The following is a 24,088-nucleotide window of genomic DNA, read 5'->3' as shown; positions in this document are numbered from 1 at the left end:
TAAAATAATTAAATGTAATATGTATTATCTTCCCTAGCTATATGTATAATATTATCACTTTTGGTTTCATTTTATATGTTTAATAAGTTAAAAATTTCGACGTTAAAAATTTAATCATGTCAGTGTATTCTGCAAGCTCTTTATATCAATTAAAACAAGGTCAAAATGTTGTAATTTTTTACATGTGTAAAGAGAAAATATTATTGATCCTATATAATCATTTTATTTTGGCATTTGAGTTTTAACCTTTTAAATTATTTAAGTTTTAAATGTAAGACATAATGAAGACAAAAAATAAAGATAATTAAACCTATGTTAAAAATACAAGCACAATATAAAAAAAAATTACTTGCCCATGAAAATATAAAATATGTGCTTGTTAATTGTAGAATTAATACTTGCCACATACGCTCAGACGTTTGCAATATTATTCTCCATTGAGAATTCCTAGGTTTTTTTTTTTAGAAGAAAGAATTCCTAGCTTGGTATAGTGTCGGTGTGATACTACATATATGTTAAATCTTAGGTCAAAAGGGCGACGATATTAATTATGGCAATTGGAAATTAATGGTGGTCCCAAGAAACATGTACCACCAAGGAAGACGCAATGGATCAATTTGGTGGTGGAGATCGATCATAGAACATATATATATATATATAATCAACCTATAGTTGAAATAGTGCTGTAATGCAATCTTTCAAGGTCCCTCTTCTCCCTTTTTCAAGCAATAGTGTTCAACCTAAGATTCATGAATTATATTCCGAAGAAACTATATATATATAGTGCACTTATCTATATATATATATATATATATATATATATATATATATATATATATATATATCTCTATATATATATATGGCCACTCAAATTTGTTGTACTAATTAATTAATTATATCATTTAAAATACATTCTAGTTTGAACTAACTCAGTACTCGTAGTTAATAAATATAACAAAAGGAAATTATTATTTTAGAAAAAAAAAAACAAAGCTAATTATTTAATGAGAAAAACCAAGCACCTAGAAATTATCTTTCAAAACATTGATAGAAGAAATTCATTTGCCCAAACAACATGATTTTACATCTTTTCATGTGTTTAATGACAAGTCACAGGTAAGCCGGATGAAAAATTTAATGTAAAAAATAAATATTAATTTGAATTACTCAAAATTTTCTTTTCATGTGTTTAACAAAGGTGAACAGCATTGCATCGCTAATTTTAATTAGGAGATCTAATGTGGATGTTTTAATGCCCAATTACCACCACAATTACATTGATCATCGATAATTCAAAATAAATAAAAACTCTTATCTTGTTTTATTTTTGAAGTAATTAATGCACTATCGTCAAACATTCTAAAAAAAATAGTTTGTTTATTCAAAATCAAAGGGTGAAGCAATATTACCGGTGCAAATTTGTAAAGATGAGGGTTCAAATGCACCATAATTTTTGTGCTCTAATATGCTCCACATCTTTTATCTCTGTTTTGAAAGTCCGAAGAGTTGATCTGAACCGCTCAATATAATCTTCATAATAAAATAGTGTTGGAGATCAAATTTTATATTTTTTAGAATTTTTTTAGATAGATACAAAATCACTGTTTTAGGGCCTGTTCGGCCGAGGTATTGTTCACGTGGGAAAAAAAAACTTACATGAACAATACTTTTCAATTCAATTCATGTGCCAATGTCCATTTTCATTTGGAGGCCGAACAGGCCCTTAAGGAGATTTTGGACCATCCAATCAAGTGATATTGCACCTATGTAAAAAAATAGTTAAAAAAATTCTAAAAAATATAAAATTTGATCTCCAAGAATATTTTATTATGAAAATTTGGTCTCCAAGAATATTTTATTATCAAAATCAAAGGGTGAAGCAATTTCACCGGTGCAAATTTATAAAATGGTTTATGATCTTGCACAAAAGTTTATACGTGTACTTAATACTATTTACTGAACAATCAGAAGCAAGCGCAACATAAATACAAAGACTGTTCAGAGCACTTAATTCAGAAACATTCTGAATTCTAAATTTGAATTTACTAGATCAAAAAGGATATATGTTCTGACCTTTTTTTTCTCTTGCGAATTATACAAAAAAGGATCAGTCCCGTCCGTGCATTGGAAATGGCGTTCCAATTATTTATTTTTTCTATTTTCTGAGAATTAATGGCGTTGGAGTCGTGATATATGTTATATTTTCGATGTGACGCGTCTTATCAAAAATATTTCCAGAAACGTAGTCAGAGTTGTCGCATGGTCTCGGCACAAAGGATGGTTCCTCCTGAGACTTCCTGCGTAGCGAATCAAAAGTGCAGCAGTGACGTCATCTGTCGTGTCGCCTTTGTCGAGATCTCGTATCCTCTGCATTAACTCAAAATGGAACCTTTTGAATTAATACATCTGGACCGTTCAATTAAGCTTTAAGACTCGTGTGAATTAGATCCACACTAACATTAAAGACCCCTATATTTTAGAAGGGTGCCGGATGGACTCCTTTTACAATCGGACGGGCGATATGTATTAACTCAAAAGATGCTTTTTTGAGTTAGTGCAGACGATGCGGACTGCTTTGTCGATCCGTGGCTGCCTGTGCGCGTGACACACATATGACAAAACAACAGAATCAGCAGCACGTGAATGCCACGTGCTCTTTCCTGTCTGTCACAATTGGACCGGGTTCGAAATTGTATTTGGTTCAGGAGGAGGGTTCAAATGCACCCAAATTTTTGTGCACCCAAATGCGCTCTATCTTTCAAATTCTTTTTCTCCATTTTCAAAGTCTGAATAGTCAATCCGAACCGTTAGATGGGATCTACATATTAAGATGTGCTTGGAGACCAAATTTTACATTTTTTTTGAATTTTGTTTACTATTTATTAAGCCACTTTGAAAATTGCTGATTTTACATTTTCTGGACCATTGGATCAGCGATTTTCAAAGTGGCTTAATAAATAGTAAAAAAATTCCAAAAAATATAAAATTTGGTCTCCAAGCACATCTTAATATGTAGATCGCATCTAACGGTTCGGATTGACTATTCGGACTTTGAAAACGGAGAAAAAAGATAGGGTGCATTTGGGTGCACAAAAATTTGGGTGCATTCGAACCCTCGTTCAGATTGTTTTGATTACCGAATCATTGGGCTTTGTCTTAGGTCTGGATTAGGTTTGAAGAACCACAGCTTGATTTGGCAAAGATCCTGTTGTGTCGTTTCGTAGAAGAAAAGCATTATTAATTTCTCTGTATTATTCTGTTATTTGACCTGTAGTTTCTATTTATTTCATACTTCAAATACCAATAAATAACAGAAATCCTAGCCATCAGCCAGGAATGAACCTAAAATTTTTATCAGAAGAGGAAAATAATAATATAGAATCGGATTTAAATAACTAATTATATTTAAATCCATTAATTAATAGAATATTCGATAAAAAACAATACTTTGACTTCTATTTTCTAATTTTCTGACTTGTAATTACTAATGCCCTAACTTAATTCTAATTACTAATCATAATTTAAAAAAAGTATTTTGATTTTAACACTAAATTTAACTCGAATTACAAATCAAACATACAGATAAGGACAAAAAAAATTGAAAGGACAAAATTATACAAATATATGATATCTTTATTTCTGTGCTAGTGCAATCAAACGCGAATGTAGAATTTTCATCAGAGCAAGATAAGAACTTTTTGAATCGAACTTATATAGCTAATCGGGTTCAAATCCATTATGGTTTTAAGACCTAAAAATGCAATCTATGAATCACAAATTCAATCTAATAATCAATTAGGGTTCAAAGACCTAAATTCAATTTAATATTCTAAAATTAGAGTTCAGGATCAGGCATTTATTGTTTTAGTGCGGAGGCAAGAGCCCAAAATCAGTTTTCTGGAAACTATTTCTGAAATTTCAAAATAAAACAGTTGCCCTACTCTACAGTATGCTGGATCAATTTAATCTTTTTTCTTCTTGATAGTTTTTTTTTGTTAAGATTGTTATATGTTCACAAGTAGCAACTCATGTTTCCTGTAAAAAGGCCTAGGCCAGCATAAACGAAGCCCAATCACAAGCCCAACTTCCTCACGTGCCTCCCTCGTGCCATCTATCTTCCCTTGGCTTTCCCTAAAACACTGCCTCTCGCTCTGACTCTCGGTCTCTGGCTGCTTCTCTCTCTCACTTGTTCGCGCCAATTTAGAAGCTATACAAAATGGCGGTGGTAACTAGGGCTCTGAGCTCGGGTTTTCTAGGGCTTGCACGCAACAGTACCCCATCTACATCATGCGCCTCTTCGCCGCTTCTTCTCCCGTGGCAACGTGGACGCACGTTCTCCATTGCGCGTACGCGCATAAGCATGAGCCTGAGGGCTGGTATCGTTGGCCTACCTAACGTCGGAAAATCTACTCTATTCAATGCCGTCGTAAGATCTCTCTAGTCTTTCCTCTCATGCAAATGGTTCCAATTATACCAAATGCTCTTTCCAATTATACCAGATACTCTTTTTGCCGAAGGAGAACATTTTTCTTTTTCTAATTATTGTACTTGTACGGTACTTTACCAGCTTAGGATGTTGTTTTTTATTTGTGAATTGTGATAGTGTTTAAGCTTCAAGTAAGCTTTTTAAACATGGTGGCCTCTCTATTCCATGCAATTAAGTACCTTCGGCCGTCAGAAAAAGAGGAGAATAAAATTACGAGAATGCTTCCGAGCATCGAACTTCTGAGATTAGAAATATAAATAAAAATTAAAGAAAATGAGTTTGAATCAATAGGCATGCACAATAACACCCATGTTACCTTCAAAATGATCAAGCCTAGCATTGAATTTTGTATGTTTCTTCTTCTGATTGTTTGTATATATATAGTTGTTATTGTTTTTTATATACTTTATTTAAATAGGTGGAAAATGGAAAAGCACAAGCTGCGAATTTCCCGTTTTGTACAATAGAGCCAAACGTGGGCGTAGTCGGTGTACCCGATGCCAGATTAAAAGTCTTGTCAGATCTAAGTAAGTCTGAGAAAGTGGTCCCGGCATCTATCGAGTTTGTGGACATTGCCGGCCTCGTCAAAGGAGCTAGTCAAGGGGAGGTACCTGCATTACTGTTTCATTTCTTGGACTTCATTTTTTACCACAACATTCTGTAAACTGATTCCGTGCATGTCTTGTTCACTTACCAAGCATCTTATCAGCATGTGCCCAAACAAAACCCCTAAAAATCTCAATAAAAGATGCCTCTTGCTGTTGGTATGCTGTCAGTCTGATCTTGTGCCAGCATATGTTAGGCTACCAGCTAATACCTTGTGATTGATTTTGGCATGATGAATTTTTTCTCCTTTCTCAGGGCTTAGGAAATAAGTTCCTTGCAAACATTCGCGAAGTGGATTCAATACTTCAGGTTCGAATAAATCTATGCAGAATGATTTATATACTTTATAGATGTTTGTGAATTTTATATTCATAATATATTGTGTTTTCTTTTTCTGAAACAAGGTGGTAAGGTGCTTTGAGGATAATGACATAGTACATGTCAATGGCAAGGTTGACCCAGAATCAGATATCGATGTTATAAATTTAGAGCTAGTTTTCTGTGATCTTGACCAGGTATGCTCGTAAGGTATAACACTTCCTTGTATTGCATTTGCCTCTCCTAAAAATGAACTTTTAAGTTGTTGTTACTGAAATTTATAATGTTAGCTAATAGATGATCTCTTATAATTTTTGGTTTTCATTTGTGAATTCAGATTGAGAAAAGGCTTGAGAAGCTCAAAAAGAGTAAAATAAAGGACCCACAGACCAAAGTGAAGGTAACAAAAAGGCTCTCTGGACTCTGCATTGTTTTTTAATTTTCCTTAAATAACGCTTTATTTATTTATTTATTTTTCCCAAATAGAAGGTAGTTTTCATTTTATTTTCTGGAGATTGTGAGGTGTGATTATTCCATACATCTATGCCTTACATTTCCAGGCTTTTGCGGGTATGACAGTGTCATCGTGACTAGTTTTTCAAGGCTTTACATGGAAAGCCGTGTAATTTTGCCTTGCATTTCTTAGTGTAATATATTTCTGTGCTTCCTCATCCTGGTATTGACGAGTTCAATAATAATCTTTATCAGGAGGAAGCAGAGAAGTCAGGTTTGGAGAGGATCCAAAAGGCTCTACTAGAGGGTAAACCAGCAAGGTCAGTTGAAATAAGTGACCTAGAGAGAGAATCTATAAGGCAGCTTTGTTTATTGACCATGAAACCGGTAATTTATGTGGCAAATGTGGCTGAGTCTGACTTGGCAGACCCCAGCAGCAATCCTCATCTTGACAAGGTGGCAAAGGTCTCGGCTGAGTTGGACTCTGGTATGGTGGTCATATCTGCACAGGTAATGAGGGGTTTTCATGTGAAGCACTATTTTTTCTGATATTCTAAAAGATACCAACCTGTAAATTCGCTGGCTGCAAAATTCACCATAATAATATGCTGAATTTCTGCAAATTGCCCTGTATTAATCCTCAGTGTGCAGTTGCATCTCAATTTTAACCTGATTTGGTTGCAATTCAAGTTGTCTCTTTATAATGGGAGTTATCCCCATACCAAAGGGGGCCTGACAGTCCAACTGGGCCATAAATTTGACCCAATTAGCCTCATGTAACCTCAAAGTAAGTCTATCTATAACTGTTCAATGTTAACTTACTAGTGCAATTGTATATCATTTAAAAACTTGTATTATGGAAATGTTATTTTGAGGCTCAGAGCTTGATGGGCGTACCATTATTTAGAATAGTGCAATTAATTGCTCATTTGTATCAATAAGTGGTCCATTTTTGTGCTTTTGGCTTATGTCATGTAAATACATTGTTTTTGAACTTGTGCTTTCTTTAAAATATAAGTTGGTGGTAAACTGGTAATGCCACTTGTTTTCAGAAGAAAGAAAGGTTCAGTTTTACTATAACAACTGATTCACTTTGATCCTGTTATAAAGGTCGAAGCCGAGCTGGCCGAGCTGACTGTGGAAGAAAGGATAGAATATCTGCAATCACTTGGTGTGAATGAAAGTGGATTGGGCAATCTCATAAGAGTCACCTATGATTTACTGGGACTAAGGACTTATTTCACAACTGGAGAAAAGGTTATAGCTCTTGCTTCTTCAAATCTCTAAACTATCAACTAGACCTTCTAAAATCAAACACCAATAGAATATTAGCGTTGATTTTTCTTGTTAGCTATTTTTTTTAAGGGATATAAGTGTAAATTTTCTTTCATGATGGTGATACTGATACTTTGTAGGTTCTGGAGTATAATGCTTTGAAACTTGTCCTGCGTCTAATCCTTAAATTTATACTCTCTTGTTCTTTAATTTTTTTTACCTTTCTCTGACAGGAAACAAGAGCGTGGACAATTCTAGCTGGTATGTTTTTCTTTTATTATTTTTTTGCTCAGTCATTCTAATCATAGTTAGTGCCATAGTTGCTCTCTTTTTCTTTTCTTCCTTCTTTTTTAATTTGGTTTATATTTTCAGGCATGACTGCACCTCAGGCAGCTGGAGTTATTCACTCAGACTTTGAGAAAGGCTTTATTCGAGCTGAGACGGTAAGTATTATTCTCAGATTTATTTTGTTTTGGTATTAGAGCTGTCAGGTCCAGTACTTTACCCGACTACCGCTACATTCCTTTTCCAGATATTTTCTGGTTTCAAGAAAGTAGCTCATAAAATGTAAAACATATCAGGTATCTTATGAAGATTTTGCTGCTGCTGGGTCTCTAGCTGGTGCAAGGGAAAAGGGACTGGTATTTGTTTCTGTTACAAGAGTATTCGTTTATTTTATTTTATTTTTAACAATACAAGATACTTGTTTAACGTAAAAGTGCAATGTGATTTTTATTTAACTGTAACATTATTATATTTGACATTCCCCCTATTGTGATCTATGCTTTTTATTCAGTGAAGGGTTAAGGCCCCCTTGTATATAATGTGCCCTTCAATTGCTTTACAGTCTGTACTTGCTAGTGTAAAAGTATGGGGAAAAAACTTAATACCATTTTCTCTTCTTTGTTTTTATATTATTGTAGTTGAGATTGGAGGGGAAAGACTACATTGTGAAGGAAGGTGACGTCATGCTCTTCAGATTCAATGTATGAGGCTATGAGCAAGTCAACCAATGGACTAAATATTACATTTTAGTTCACGGGTATACGAGTTATGGCAAAATTCATTCACATGTTTCCTCTAGGAAACTGATTTTTTTTTTATATATATATATTTTGGAATATTGATGTATTTGATTGTGGTCTGATAAACCAACAAAGAAGGAAATTAAATTGCATTTTTGTACACCAACTTACATTTTTGACAAAACAGATTTTTGGAATAATAGCTTTGTTTATTAAGTGTCAAGCAGCAACTTATCTTTACTGTGTTAACAGCTGAAGCTCTGCTTAGTTTTTTTTTTTTAAAACCCTGATGGAGGCTATCAGGTTAACTCTGCTGTTTTCAAAGTGGCAGCACTATTGGTTTTCAGTCATCACAGACCGACACTCACTAGAGGTAGGGACTGGAGTTTGGTCTCAGAAAAAACACAGTTCGAGATTATTGGAATTTACAATTTACAAAGGTAGCACTATAGGTTTTTACTATCTAGTTTGCCCTATTTGAAATCTAGACAGGGACTGGGGTTTAGTCTCAGCAAAAACACGCTAGATGATTACAATTTACAAAGGTGTATCATTCAAAGCAAAATGTTTGTTCAACTCTACACATTAATATCCTCCCAGGCACTTCACAAATATCTGACAAATTTATTTTCTTTTCAGAGTTCCATGCAGTGTAGATTGTATTCTGTATTTTTTTTTTGGTGTCTAATGTAATTTTAACTTTTGGATATTAATGAAATGCCTACAGGTTTTGTTACAAAAGAATAACAAATTTCGACCCTTAATGCGCATGGAAATTCGTATTTGGACAGATTTGAAGGTAGACGAAATTTGTAAGTTTGTCAAGTTGTGACTGAGGATGTGAGCATTGGATCCATATCGCACGTCAGCACAATGAGTTGCCACCGCATCCTTGAGTGTTGGTTTACATTAATTTATGTTGCTGACTCATCACGTTGAGCTGAGCACAATGCTAAATGAGTGATGCTATGGTAACATGCATATTACGAATAGACTTGTACTATGAATTCACATTTCTAATTTCAAAATTCAAATAACCGATTCATATTGTTAAACATAATCTCCATATTAAAATGTACTTGAGATCAATTTTTTTTTATTTTTTTAGAATTCATTTACACCCTGTTTGAATGGAGTGTAGAGGAATGGGAGGTGAAGAATAGAAGGGAATGCAATGGAATAAAAAAGAATATTAACATATTAAACTTCTTCGTGTTTGGATTATTAATGAGAGAAAATAAATTTAACTTTTTTTTTCTTCTTATTTCTTATTTGGTTGATTAAAATTTAGAAGGTTAATGAGAAATTCGGTAGTGGTTATAGGTTTGTAACAAAAAAACTTGTATGAAAATTATATTGGTAAGATATAGAGTTGGATATTTATGTTATTTTTTTTAATATTTTCAACAAAATTTATTTCCATATGTTACACCTCAAATTGGGAGGGAATCCGATTCAATTGATTACAATGATACAAGATTAACCCTTTCACCTCCTATACCCTTCATCTCCGACATAATTTTGTCAACCAAATACGATTCGATGAAAAATTTTATTTTCTTTCCATTCCCTCCCTTCCTCCACTCTCCATCCAAACAAGGTGTTAGGGTGTGCTCCAGAGAGAAGAAGAAACCCTTCATTAAAGGGAAAGAAGGTACAACACATGCTCAGATCGGAGCTATCCGTGATGTTCACTTGCTTCAGAAGCAAGGAGATCGAAGAGGAAAGGAAGGGAAACGATACTGTACCAAGGAGAACTCGATGTACAAAAGCTCTAAATCTGTCCTCCTGATTCAGGGTGTAGAGAGAGTAACACACGCTCGTGTTCTTTCCTTCGCCTTCCGTCCCCTTTCTCTACACGATTGATTTCTGAAGCATTTCTAACCTTGTTATTTTAAAAAAACATAGGCAGAAAATCACTTAATCTAAAAATTCTAGATTATTTTAAAGTAGTAATTTGCTATTGATCTAAAAAATATTTAAAAAGTTTGAAAAATATAAAATTTTGTCTTCAAGTATATGTTTATATGAACATTGTATTTAACAGTTTGAATCGGTCGTTTAAACTTGAAAAATAGAAATATGAATTTATAATACATGTTGATCGTAATATGCATGTTATAATAGTAACTCACGCTAAATAACGAGATATGTAAATTAATAAGTGGAGAAGTCACGGAGAAATGGAGAATGCTCTCTCGGTGAAATTAAGAGAAGAATGATAATGTTACCACTATCGCGAATAAATTGACAAACATGTAATGTTTAAATAAATAAAAAAGAGTGAGTCTATGGTACTATGCATATTACGATTTGTTACTGTGTTACGGCTTTATATTTGAGTTTTCAAATTTTAACGGTCAATCCGAACCGTTCATCTTGTTCTTCATATTAATATGTGTTTGAAGACCAAATTTTACATTTTTTAAAAAAAAATTTACTATTTTTTTAGATTTATTGAAAATCACTGTTTTGGATGGTCCAGAATTTTCAGATCAAGTGATTTTCTAAATATGAGTTGCAGTCTGCAAGCTAAGAAACTAGGAATTTTATTCATCGATGCTTTGTTATCCTTTATTCAATTATTCTACATAAATGTCACTTGTAGAAACGACCAACTACAGATATTTTACAATTAGTGAACAAACCAGGGTAAAATCCGCAAAATTCCTAAAGGAAAATACGGCGAAAAGTACTTCCTATCCCAATAAAACCCCAAAACCCTGCACTTCTTCATGAACACCGCTGCCTTACCGCCAGTATCTTTCAGTACTATCCCTGCGCGTCGGCGCTTGGTTCTACGCTTCGCTCTGAGAAGACAAATGGAGGTGTCCGGCACGGACTCGACTGGACGCGAGTTCTCTAGCGCGAACGAGATGTGGCGAGAGGAAATCGGAGAGGACGAAGCGGCTGGTTCCGATCAGACTAAGCTCAGGGATTGGTACTCTAAAGGCATCTCCTATTGGCAAGTAATTATCTCAAACTTAATCTCCTTTAAACTTGCAAGTATTAGGTCCCAAATTCCAAGAGAAATGAGCTCTTTCAAAGCTCCTATTGGGTTGTACTTTGGATTTGATTTAAATGATTGCCAGATATAATAGGTACCGACAGTTGTCAATCAGGAGGTATTGTAAAGGTCCTGTACAAGCCCATTCCGGTACTAACTAGTAACTGCTACTCTCGGACCTAACAGCCAGGGTATATATCTGATAAGCAGAAAGCTTTATTTATGAATCGAGCAAAGGTATCTGTTACTCTCCTACTTGTCCCACCAAAATCTGTTTCGCGTAAGTGGGAGGCGAATTTCAAATTATTAGAAAAATAATTACATAATATGGGATTGACAGTGTTGCGGTACAAAGTAAAAGCTGATTCTTTTCTTTTAATTTTTTATTGAAGGGAGTTGAGGCTTCAGTAGAGGGAGTATTGGGAGGCTATGGTTGTGTAAATGACTCAGATGTGAAGGGAAGCGAGGCTTTTTTAAAGACACTTTTGCCCTTAAGATTTGGCAAAGAAAAACAACACCTTGTTGCTGTTGGTGAGACATCCATGTCCAATATTCTAATTTATTACAAATAGTGTTTTGAATTGTACAGTAGTTACCTTGCAGTTTGTCCTTAATTAAGCTTCAGTTCTATGCACATAACTTCTAATTTTAATCAACCCTGCTCAACATATGGTATCTATTATCCCAACATAACCTAAATCATCTTAGTAATGTCTTTTTAAATGCTAAACAGGCCCAGAAAAAATAAATCTGTAGTAAAGAGTAGAGGTATCTTTTGTCAAATAGGTACCAGCAAACACTTATAAGCCAGCATATGTGTTCATGCTTGACAAAAGAATATTTATCCCAAGTAAAGGTCATAATAAAATAGAGCTTGGAACCTGACCAAGAGTATATAGAGTGTGTATTCTAAAGACTAGGACTTTGTAAAAACTTTTTTATTTGTCAATCAAATTGTTGGAAGCTTTGCTTTCAAGTTCCAACCTTCAGAAAAAAAAAGGTCATAATAAAATATAGTATTGATATTTATTGTTTTGAAATAAATTGATAGATTGTGGGGCTGGAATAGGCAGGGTTACAAAGAACCTTCTACTCAGGCATTTCAATGAGGTACGATCTGTACTGGTTTCTCATTTTGGAAAAAAAAAATGTAGGTCCGACTACTTTAAAGAAACAGGTTGCAGATTTGACCTATAAAAAATTGATAATATGTCGCCAGGTTGATCTTGTTGAGCCGGTATCACACTTTTTAGAGGCAGCACGTGAAAACTTATCTTCAAACTCTATAATGCAAGAAGAAGAAACACACAAGGCTACAAACTTCTATTGTGTGCCTCTTCAGGTTTTGGATTCTTCATTCGTTTAATCTTACCTTTTGTTGTTCTTATGTAATGATTCTGATCCTTCTGACCCAAAAGATTCAAAGAAGCCTCCGTCGCTTGTTTATAATATACTATTGTTCCAGCATATTGCATTTGTGCAATGTGCTATTCTTCAAAAAATATGCTTTTTTCTCTTTTGCAGTACAGTAATTGTACCATCTCTTTTTGAATTTGCTCTACTTCTGGAAGCTAAACATTTTCTTTTGTATGAAAATTTACTGTGGTAACCTAGGAGTTCAGTCCTGAAACAGGAAGGTATGATGTGATATGGGTGCAATGGTGCATTGGTCATCTTCCAGATGAAGACTTCATCTCCTTTTTCAAGCGTGCCAAGGTATCTTTTTGGTTTTAAGGAGGGATATCGTGATCTATAATTTAGAGTCTTGTTTATAACTCGTACTTTTGTTGGCTATTCATCTGTGTAGGTTGGACTTAAACCAAATGGATTTTTTATTGTTAAAGAGAATATCGCAAGAGGAGGTTAGTTCAGAGAAGGCAAACTCTTTTGTGTCTTCCCACATTTCAGCCCTTGAAAATTTTTTTTGCTCTTTTTCTTGACAATAGGTAACTAAAATTGGATACAACTGGGCTTAAATATAAATAAATTTCACACACAATTGCATGATAGAGGAATGATAAATCAGGGTTAATGAGGCTTTATAACCCTGGTGAGGGTTGATAGAAAGTTTATGTCATAAGACGCTAATAAATATATCTCTGAGAGCACAGAAATAACATATTTTTATCTGGTGCAGGCTTTGTACTAGATAAGGATGACCAAAGCATTACTTGATAGAAAGTTTATGTCATAAGATGCAAATAAATATATCTCTGAGAGCACAGAAATAACATATTTTTATCTGGTGCAGGCTTTGTACTAGATAAGGATGACCAAAGCATTACTCGATCTGACGCATACTTCAGAGACCTTTTTAACCGATGTGGCCTCTTTGTGCACAGCGCAAGGGTTTGTTAAAATTCTCTAATATTTGTTCCAAAACAGAAAAAGTTAAATTTCTTGATTATAGTTTGAAAACACAAAATATATGGATTATCCCTCTAAATTCTGTCGAATTAGTTTCAGTCCCCCTGGTTATTTCTTGAAATTTTAAATAAGGAAACTTATTTCCTTTCATTTCTTCTGGAGAAATAAATTGATATAGTAAGAATGATTCTTACATACTGAGGATCTATAGGACTGTTCAATTTAGAAAGTGATGCTGAACATTTCGAGGTTTATATGCACTCCAAATCAAGCCTAGAAGAAAAATAAAATAGTTTTTGCCATGCATTTACACTGGGATATTTGCAGGATCAAAAGGAAATGCCAAAGGAGCTATTTCCTGTAAAGATGTATTGTTTGGTTACTGAAAAGCCACAGAAAGGAGGGAATGATGCAAGAAAAAGGAAGCACGGTAACCGACCAACTATTATCAAGTCTTGATCAGAAGGGAAAAAAAATGTGTAGACTTGAAGTGTATAATTCTTTGTAACTGAAATGTTGTTTTGTACTATTAGTGTCAATTTATTTTTTATTTGGGAGGTTGAATTATTATGAAATTTTGTATCTAATGTGACATTACTTCTACTTCAATTTCATAGGCAACACTCATGTGCAAAATTATGCATGGTTAGGGTTTAAAATTATGGTGGTCGAGTGTTGCTTTCCAAGAATGGCTCATGTGGGAACAGCGGTTATTGGAGAGTTTAGATAGTTTTGTAGTTGCTCATTTTTTTTTAGTACTGAGAAGTTCAAATCTGACTTGGATTGGTGGATCATCCAAGGTCAAATCCAGGTTTATATATTTATGATAATAACTACGAGGTAACTTTTGTGTCAATTAGAAACTATTGCTCAATGTTTGATTAGTATAAACAGGATGCTTATGTGATTGCCTCATATGATTTTTTTTTTGTATGTGCTATTTTTTTATTAAAATATACCGACTTGATTTGCAATTGTTGTAACCTGTTATCACCATTATCTAGTAAAAAAAAAACATTTTACTACATTCCTCTCTTTTTCTTTCTGGCTTTAGAGGTTTATAATAAATTCATAATTAATTATTGACACGCAAAATACCAAAATTTGATAACTTAAAAAATTTAGGCCATCTGATCAGAATGTGTATCCTTTGCATTAACTCAAAAGAGAATTTTTTGAGTTAATAAATATTAACCATATGTTTTTAAACGTAGTCTTTTTCTTCTTTTTTGTAAATCTTGACTGTGGTTGTCAAGCATAACTTAGGGAGTTTTTTAATATTAGTGTAGATCTAGTGTGTATGAATCTTAAAACATATTGGATAGTTGAAATTCATTAACTTAAAAGAAAATTTTTGAGTTAATGCAGAGGATACGAATTCATCTGATCCAGCGACGCAAAACAAGCTGTGACCAACAGACCACGTGGAACTTTTTTCTTTTTATGAAACCCTGATAGAGCACGTGGAACTTGAAACATATCTTTTAGTTCTTTTATTTAATTTATGTTCTGATGCTTTAATATGTTCTAATTAAATATTATCATGTTAGCGTTATTATTGGACTGTAAAGATACCATCTTCTCCATTTTTCCACGTGCAGAGATTAGAAACAGAGCTTTAAAGCATTTTTTCAATACTTCTATCCATATTTTTACAAATTCTAAATCAAATGTACTCAATTAAATTCAATATAGTGATACTGGCAAACCTGAACACAGGTATTTAATTTTGATTCCTAAACATATGACATATTATCTGCATATAATTGTACTCAACATTTGTAACACTAACGAGGATAACATTTTTATTATTATTACGAATATAGTTGAATAGTTGAACTGCTATGGAGTTGTTACACAAACTTTTTAACTTCAGAAAGAGAGAGAACAGAGATAAATGGGTGTAGGCGCAAAAAGGTGTGAGACTGTGAGAGTCTAATAAAAAAAAATGATTGTCAAATCTGAACAGCTGTTTGTTATATTAAATAAAGATCCAGGCCATCGGATTTAGGGGGGACAGATTAGAGGGGTTTGGGGAGGTAAACATTTTGACAGAGCAGTTATTTGTTCATGCAACGCACTAATCATATGTAACGCTATTTTGATTATATTGTTTGTGCGCTGCATGAATTAAAAACGGCTCTGTGAAAATCTTCACCTGGTTTTTGTTAGGGGATTCTTATCATTCCTCTTTTTTTTTTTGGTTTAAATTCAAGCGCAGTGCAATTAAAATATAAGAAATAAAGGTTAAATTATGTACTGCAGTTGCGGCTTAAGATTTGTATGAACTGACTAATGACTGAACTTTCTTTGTGCAAAATGCTATTTTTCTTGTAATAATCCGGGTTAACTTTGCCAAAAATACTAGAACAAAATTTAGACATTTTTACTATATTTTTTCAAGACTCTGTGAACAGTGTCAAATTAGAACTTTCGGAGGAAATGCTCTCAATGTTATGTAAATAGTTAGGGTAAATTTTGCTAGAAGTTCTTTGTCGCGAATTGATTACTCAAGTTTAATTTGTTTTTTCATAGTCATTGAACTTTCAATTTGTTCAAATCAAATCTTCATATGACTTTTTCATTCAAAATATTACATAATATTCTCATTCCGTGAAAAATATAACGGAATATACTCATTTTTAACATAATATGTCCATTCTGTCTAATATACTAATGAAAAAAGTTATATTTTCTTAATTTTTTGAATGAAAAAAGTTATATTTTCTTAATTTTTTGAATGAAAAAATTATAGAGTGATTTGATTAGAACAAATTGAAATTTCAGTTACTATAAAGAAACAAATCAAACTTAAATAACCAATTCATAATTACAAACAAAGTTTAATGACCTTCAACGAAATCTACCCAAATAATTACTATATGAAGTACCACACACTACGTGTTCTATTCCGGGCACGTGTACCGAAAAAAGATCCCATTAAAACATGAAAAAGAACCGGGTTTACAGGAGACCTTATTTTACAAAAAAAAAAAAATGGGGGACAAAAAGAAAAATGAAAATCAAACCCACAAAAATTTGCTAACTTGGAACCAAATTTACCATCAGTACAACCAGATAGCATCAAAGATTAGGCATGAGTTGATAAGAGAAAAGGAGAAGGGGGCATGCCTAGTTGAACCTCAATATATTACATTATGTTTGAATACATCTAGTGAATGCAAGTAAAGCATAATACTTCAAATGCTTTTCTTTTTTAAAGAAGCAGGCAGTGTCCCAAAAATTATGTCCCAAAAGGAAGATGTGATCCCGAAGCCCTTATCTTGAATGCGGAAATGATGGTTCAGATGATATGTCTGAGGATCACAAAAAAATAAATAGTTTCATCATGTATAGTAAAGAGGAAAGAACATAAATGAAAAAAAAAAAAAGCTCCAATATTATTACTTCCATTGAATTAAAAAAAAAAAATCTTTGAAACTTGCAAAAGAGAGACAGGCTTCCAACTTCGAACTACCATTTAGAAGTATATACTTCTTAAAGCAAAATAGTCACAAGTACGAACTTCACCAATTTGCTCAAGTTGTGAACTAGCAGCTCACTTGAGATTTAATTACCTTCAAGTGCTTCCCTGGATTGGTGGAAGGTTGGCCATGGTGCAAGTAGTAGTGTGTGCAATCGTATATCACATAACCCAACAACCCACCTCCAAACAAACCGGGAGTTGTAGATGGTGTGGCAAACATCTTAACAAGGTTCCAGAACTACAAATAGCGCAAATAAATACACATTTGGCAAAATAAACTTTTATGGACATTATTTTCAAATACCCAAAAGAAAAGATTACATCAAGGAATATGATCAGGTTATTGGCAAACTGTTCAGGCTTTACTCAACAGAATTATCGAACTTTGGGAACTTTAAGCTTGACCTTTCATTTATTTATGTTTTTATCGAGTGTTTGTATGAGCTCTATTAAGAAACTGGGAATTGTTTTATATGATACCTAGAATCCAACAAAAAACAGACTGTTACCAGTTAGCAAGAAAGAGTGAAAGACGCGCTAGTCGGAGAATCAGAAAACTGAGATCAGGGGGCAGGATTAATAAGTATCATGTAATTTCATTTTATGAGAGAGGCTACTGGTAATAATTTTTGCAAAAATTAGAAGGATAAAATTGTAAAATTCCAATTTATAGGGGGGTGCTTAGCACCCTTTCCCCTATATATGCTTCCGCCTAGTTACTATCTAAGTTGGATGGTCCTTTTTTCTTTCAGGAAGCATAAATTATAGATTTAACCATTTTAATTTAAATAAAGACGGTTAGAGAAAATCACTGGAAATAATAATATAGCAGTAGCAGCAGGAGGGAAAACAAGACGGAGTCCATCCATGGGGTGCTTATGGTGGCACCCGTGTAGCAAATAGTGAGCTGTATTCGCCCTGTAATTTCAAAGTTCATAATTGATAAAATATTCAGCTCCAAACATTATAATTGCCAATGTGTCCTGTAGACCCAATAAAAGATTAGCATTTTCATGTCTGCCCTCAGCAAAAGCTCAATATATCCTGTAGACCCAGTAAATATGGGAGATATACCATGTACACATTACAATTTAGAAAATGTTCTCAACAGGCTTTATTTAGGTGACCAAATTACCCTCATTTCTTATTCAATGGGAGGAAAGACCACTGCATAAGGGGTTCTTTGGGCATTTTGTGGAAGAAAATGACAATGTCGCGGTGCAAGCTCAAAAATGTACTTCTCACTTTTCTAAAGAGGTTAACAAGATATTTTTGTAGCTTTTCAATTGCAATATGGAGTTTAAATAAACAGTGGGAAAAAGAGTGATGTAAATAAGTAAAATTACCAATAGCTCTTGGTCTCAATATGAAAGAGGAAACGATGAAGGGTATATTCAATTAAAGTCCAGATAAACAACCCAGAAGCAGCCATATAGGCCAGTTCTTGAATTGTGTGTCCCATTTGAAGTGACCTGGAGAAGCACCAGCACACAACTGGCAGCCATATCAGCGGTATTGCGTACCACTTTGTCAATGTCAGAGACTGAAAAAGGTTTAATTTAAGAAACCTCATTGCATATAATGTAGAAATGAAATATTAGATTTATGTTTTTTAGGTAGTCTCTAATATGACCGTGTAAAGAATTTTAACTCTGGATTTTTTGATGCCATACTTGTTTATTCAATTTCTGACAGGTAATTGACTGTAAATGGTAGCTGGCTTCCTTTCTCTTTTTCTTTTTGAGTACTTTGGTGATCAAGACTTAATATATAGTTTCCTTACAATAAAGAAAAGAAAAGAAACAAAAAAAAGTAGTACAGTGCTTGAGAGCTGCTTGGCCAATTTTTTAAGGAACTAAATATGGGATGGTACAAGAGATTTCATACTCTTGTTAGGAGATGCAAGTGATATCTTTCATTTTTCATTGTAAATGTGATTTTTTATTTTGCATAGGCAGATCTGAAATTTCTACTAAAATAGACCATAAATAATTATTGTTTTACCTCAATGAAGCCATTTGAAAAGAAGCGTGGTCCCTCTTTACTGACAATGGGCTGGTGGACCCAATCTTGGTATCTTTCTCCTAAATGTCCCACCTAAAACACAATAAACTTCACTGAGTTAGATATACATGATCTAAGAGCTCTTACTGGAACCAATTCCTACAGACTTGAAAATTTATTCAATATTACTTCCCTTCTCCCTATTATATTTTCTTTATCAGTATTTATTGAAAATAGTTGGCAAGATATTCCAATGCTATACCAAAGCACAACTAAGTTAAATAGTTTTAGTTGACATGGATAAACATCTGGGGAAAAAATAACAGAAAGTTTCAATTTTGTGCTTGAGAATGTGTCCCAATTCAATGTGGTGCTATAAATAACCTTGTGATCAAGCATAAAATTGTGCAGCTAACCTTCTTTTGACCCAATTTGATCTCCGCATGCCACATTTTGCAACTAAATGGTTCTTTACAAAAATAAGTCTTCACAGAGAGAATGGAAAAAAAAAACTACCTGAAAAACAAGAGGCTTGTTCAAATCAACAGTGTAATCCAGTGCCACCATCGCTGAAATTTTCAGAATTAATTATTATTATTATTCTAAGAATTTTTGTACAAAGTACAAACTACCACAGAAGTAATTAACTTCAATATGAGGTTAAAGATTCAGATTGCATGACATGACAACTATGACCATTACAATACAATTTGTTCCGCTGTGACATGACAACTATGACCTTCTTTTTTCTTTGTAATATTCAATATAGCAGTGTATAGTTATACTTATACATGTTGTAAAACGCAATGGCCCCGCACAGCTAATCTCTTAATCTGACTGCCTAATGGATACCAGAGCAATTCCTGGGTCAGACTCCACATGATTTGCATCAGGATTTTAGGAAAATATAAATGCAAACATGAAAGAGAATATAAACAAGACGGGTACAGGCAGCAGCACATGCCAAGCTATGCAAGTGGTAATATTAACTGCAGTTCATAAAGGGGTAAGGTACTATTTCAATTTTATATCAGCAGCCTTATGTGCATGTGAAATGATATCAAATTAGATTTTTGCACATGTGGGGCGCATTGAAAAGTAACGCTTAGCTCAGACCAAAGGAAAGAACAAGGTGACAGGCTGTAAAGAAAATAAAAGAAAATTAATATGAAAACCTATTAGCTAGCATACAAAAAATAGATTTTAAATCAACTTTATAACCGGTAATTATTGCAATTTTTTTGGGAATTGAAAAACCATCTACATTGACCAAGAATCTGTCATGTAACTACATGATTCATACACTTTTCAGTAATGAAAGGTAATTTTTAAAATTTCCTATCTAAAATCCATAGACCAATATCAATTAATCCTGGTAAAAGGTCGGAGATTATAGCATTTATAAAGAAGGAATATGATGAATCTCCACATAGAACCCACAAAACACCCATAAGGATGAATCTCTAGAATTGTGAGAGATGCTCGGTCTTCACATTTTTGCATCAATGGAGAGAAAAATAAAAAAAATACCAGAAGATAAAGAAAATAGCACAAAACAGCCAAAGGAATGAAGGATAACAAGATAATACAATCTATAGAAGAGTCAAACCAACCACCATTCCTAAATAAAAATGTCCATTTGCATGAACAAATAGCACAACAAAACAATGCTTGCTCTTTCAACGGAGTACCGAGACATCGTAAATCTCAACCAAAATCCAACAGAATATTTACATTTCTAGTCAAAAGTTCGACAAAAAAAAACGAACCTAACGATGCTTGTGGTCGTTTCAACGGTCGCCTTGATTTGCACTGCTAGCGGCTGGTTTCTTCTCCGAGACTTGAACGCTCGGAGAAGGAAGGAAATGAAGAGGAACAATAAAAGACGACAATATAGAAAAAGAAAGGGGGACGCGAACTTTTTTTTCTAATATTTTTCTATTAGACCATTTTGTCCATTTCTCAATTTTTTATCTTTAATTAGTTTCCGCCTGTTTCTCTCCCTCTCAAAGCTTGCTATTCTTTCCCCTAAAGTAACTCAAAGTTTGAGTTTGGATTCAGACTGTCCGATCAGAATCTGCACGAATATTTAAGGGACCCGTAAGTTGTACATCAGTCCAGATTGGTCCGGGTCCAAACACAAATTTTGAGTTACTTTAGGAGATCTGATCAAATCTCGCGGCCTATTTGGACTGAAGATTCTATGTGGCAAAAGAAAGTTATAGTTTCTTTCTTTCTGGTACTTGAGAATTGAGATTAGCGGTAGGAATTCGTATCCCCTCAGGTTACCTGACCGACTAGAATTGAATTGGACGGTCCGAAAATGGCTTGGCTCGCATCTCAAAGCACAAATAATACTGCCCCCTACTGCCATCCGATCACCCACCGGCTGAAATTAAATCTGGGGCATCTATTTTCATTGTGTTGAGTCAGATACCTGGGAGGATTCGGATCCCAGCTGTAGAGAGTAGAGAGTAGAGACTAGAGACTAGAGACTAGAGAGAATACTCAAGTTAGCGTGATATGAAAATTTAAAATTATTATTTTATTGATAATAATGAAATAAAATTATATCTTTAGAAATAACTTGTTTTCCAATAAATTATTGTTTTTCTAAAATGTGTTAATTTATATAGTTTTTAATTTTAATAGTTGTTGTCTAGTCTGTTTATATTGGTTAAACGCTAAACCTCATGTCTTTAAGATCTTTGAACTTTATTTGAGATCAATTAAATGATGGAAAAAAAATATAGTAGGTATCTTTATATCATGAAACATAATGTTTGATAATTATTTAAATTACTGAAGATAAAATAACATGCTTATTTTTGTTGAGCAATCCGAACGATCCATGTGTAATAACATGCTTATTTTTGTTAATATTATTATATTAAACATTATTCTTATTTTCAAACTTCTGTGCTATTTTTGGGGGACCATCATAACATAGAAAGCAGATGATAGTCATAAAATACAATCAATATTTCATATAAAAAGCCAGTAAACGATTTGTTGTTTCCAACAATCAACGTTTTCTAATTCATTTTGTCTCCCCCAATTAAATCCTCTGATACTTTTCAATGTATTTGTTTTCCTGATAGCTACATTTACGACTACAGAGTCAATGAAATAGAAATATCTAGCTCCAGTCCAATTAATTCCAAGTCATGTTGCCATGTCATGAACCATTCAATCCCTATTTTTCCCTTTCGAACTAAAAAAATCTACGAATTATTTACAAGAGAGCCAATTAGACTAATAAAAAAATTCAAATTCATGGCTTATCCACCACGCAGTGACAAACGAATAGTTCGAGTTCGATTTGGTGAGGTCAATTTTTTGTGATTCGAGTATAATTCGGATATAATTTGGAAATGATTCAGTATAATAAGATGCAAAAAAAAAAATGGCTTTTTTTTCGCGAATAATTCGTGACTCGCGTTATATTCGCGAATAAAACGTATTATACATTTGTTTTTGCATTTTATTCAGAGTTCAGTTCAAAAACATCAAAAAAACAAATAAAATACAAATTATTCATGTGTATTGTTACTATGTTCTACCGTACACGCTACGCTTTAAGATTCATGTACCAGGAATCTGGTGGATATACCACATGGAATGTACTCCCGAATCCCGCCAACCTGGATCCTAGCGTAACTACAGCAAATTGATTGACTCTCTCTGATATCCCCTATCACCTGTTCTTTGGAGTTTTATTTTAGAAATTGAAATTTCAATTTTTCGGAAAGGTAAATTTGTCGGACCGTGCCAGAAATATGATTTTAACATTTTTCAAACGTTAAATCTGACTACATAATTTGTCCGAAAAATGCAGTCTCGTCAATATGTGTTTTGGTGCGGTGAGATTTCATCTATTTTTAAAGAAAAAACTAATTATTTTTTTCGTAGATTTAATTTTTTTTGTATTTCTAAAAAAATCTTTTTGGATATCCCATGCCTCCTCACATCTCACGTGCTACTTGACCCTTCCAAGTCTCCCAAAACATTATAAAATGTTTTGGATATTTAATAATTAAATAACATGAAGGTTTGGTTTGCTCTGTTATAAACAAAAAGGAAAACCCTAGAATCTTATATTGCTCTCTGCCTCTCTGTGACAATTCAAAGCTTGAATGAATGATGTAAAAATGCATTTTTACAAAAAAAAAATCATATATACAAAGATTAGACGTTTTAATATTTTTTTCCGTTGTTATCAACACTATTCTGTGTAAACTATTTGTGCTTAAGAAGTTTTGTCTTTGATTTTAATGTTCACATTCTCAATATTTCTTTGATTAAATGAAATTCTTGTTCTTATTATTTATATCTAAATATTAGAAATCACAATCAATAATTGTATATATATTTCTTATTTTTATTTTCTGAGAGAGTTCCTAGCCTCCTTAATTTATACTCCAAACTTTTTTGAATTCTCCTTGATTCTCTCTAAAAGCGCACAGAACTGAATTAATTTAGAAACATACAAGTAATCATTGTTATGCATTTGTAAAAAGCAAACAATTTTCTTGTAGTGAGATGTCACTAATTATTTTTTCTAATTAATATTCTTATTAAATAAACTTCGTATAAAGCTACAACTTAGTGATGCTTATATTTTATTCAAGAGAAGAGTTCAAATGTCTCCATTTTTTGTGCCTTTAATTAAAGCGAAGGGGTACATGTCATGCTGCCATGTCATGAATCAGGCAATCCCTAGTTCTCCCTTTCGAACTTGAAAAATCTACGAATTATTTATAAAAGAGCCAGTTAGACTAATAAAAAAATTCAAATTCATGGCTTGTCCACCGTACCCGCTTCGCCTTAAGATTCGTGTAATTATGAAGAGGGTTCAAAAATCCATTGACCATGTAATTAAGTGCACGGTGTAAATATAAATAATATGAATTAAATTTGTCTTATAATATGAATGACATGAGATGTATTATAGATGCCATGATTCTAGGGGATTCAAACAAAATTTTGAGACAACCCATAATTTTAAAATCAGAAGTGCCTTTCAGTCATCCACATTTTTCCAGTGGATACAATGGACG

General features: G+C 33.4%; 3 protein-coding genes and 1 long non-coding RNA gene across 6 annotated transcripts; 2 read left to right on the top strand and 2 right to left on the bottom strand.

Moving 5' to 3' along the window:
• Window positions 1–4,141: 4,141 nt before the first annotated feature.
• LOC144557926 (GTP-binding protein-like protein) lies at window positions 4,142–8,401 on the top strand. Of its 2 annotated transcripts, XM_078306591.1 has the most exons (11): window positions 4,144–4,426; window positions 4,905–5,093; window positions 5,348–5,401; window positions 5,497–5,607; window positions 5,748–5,810; window positions 6,119–6,373; window positions 6,974–7,120; window positions 7,372–7,399; window positions 7,511–7,581; window positions 7,720–7,779; window positions 8,062–8,401. In XM_078306591.1, the coding sequence occupies exons 1-11, from the start codon at window positions 4,217–4,219 to the stop codon at window positions 8,128–8,130; spliced, it is 1,257 nt and encodes a 418-aa protein (XP_078162717.1). In that variant the 5' UTR covers window positions 4,144–4,216; the 3' UTR covers window positions 8,131–8,401. The 2 variants fall into 2 exon arrangements, with proteins under 2 accessions (XP_078162718.1, XP_078162717.1); XM_078306592.1 differs by lacking the exon at window positions 6,119–6,373 and having other exon boundaries at window positions 4,142–4,426.
• Window positions 8,248–8,864, bottom strand: LOC144557927 (uncharacterized). Its single transcript, XR_013512820.1, has 2 exons — window positions 8,685–8,864; window positions 8,248–8,636 (listed from the first exon to the last, which is right to left on the bottom strand). It is a non-coding gene; the product is annotated as an uncharacterized LOC144557927 (long non-coding RNA).
• A 1,989-nt stretch (window positions 8,865–10,853) lies between these two features.
• Window positions 10,854–14,452, top strand: LOC144558730 (alpha amino-terminal protein methyltransferase). The gene is made up of 8 exons (XM_078307581.1): window positions 10,854–11,132; window positions 11,563–11,701; window positions 12,222–12,280; window positions 12,390–12,512; window positions 12,785–12,886; window positions 12,978–13,032; window positions 13,422–13,519; window positions 13,865–14,452. Exons 1-8 carry the CDS (start codon window positions 10,899–10,901, stop codon window positions 13,994–13,996), a joined length of 942 nt encoding a protein of 313 aa, XP_078163707.1. The 5' UTR covers window positions 10,854–10,898; the 3' UTR covers window positions 13,997–14,452.
• A 2,103-nt stretch (window positions 14,453–16,555) lies between these two features.
• Window positions 16,556–20,959, bottom strand: LOC144558367 (dihydroceramide fatty acyl 2-hydroxylase FAH1-like). 2 transcript variants are annotated; one of them, XM_078307203.1, is made up of 7 exons: window positions 20,798–20,959; window positions 19,545–19,597; window positions 19,029–19,121; window positions 18,371–18,567; window positions 17,837–17,942; window positions 17,116–17,262; window positions 16,556–16,854 (listed from the first exon to the last, which is right to left on the bottom strand). In XM_078307203.1, the coding sequence occupies exons 2-7, from the start codon at window positions 19,593–19,595 to the stop codon at window positions 16,738–16,740; spliced, it is 711 nt and encodes a 236-aa protein (XP_078163329.1). In that variant the 5' UTR covers window positions 19,596–19,597; window positions 20,798–20,959; the 3' UTR covers window positions 16,556–16,737. The 2 variants fall into 2 exon arrangements, with proteins under 2 accessions (XP_078163329.1, XP_078163330.1); XM_078307204.1 differs by lacking the exon at window positions 20,798–20,959 and adding an exon at window positions 20,559–20,582.
• Window positions 20,960–24,088: the final 3,129 nt, after the last annotated feature.

The sequence above is a fragment of the Carex rostrata genome, chromosome 8 (assembly GCF_964058835.1).
Source record: "Carex rostrata chromosome 8, lpCarRost1.2, whole genome shotgun sequence".
NCBI classification, from domain to species: domain Eukaryota; kingdom Viridiplantae; phylum Streptophyta; class Magnoliopsida; order Poales; family Cyperaceae; genus Carex; species Carex rostrata.
This window is presented reverse-complemented; position numbering and strand designations above follow the sequence as displayed.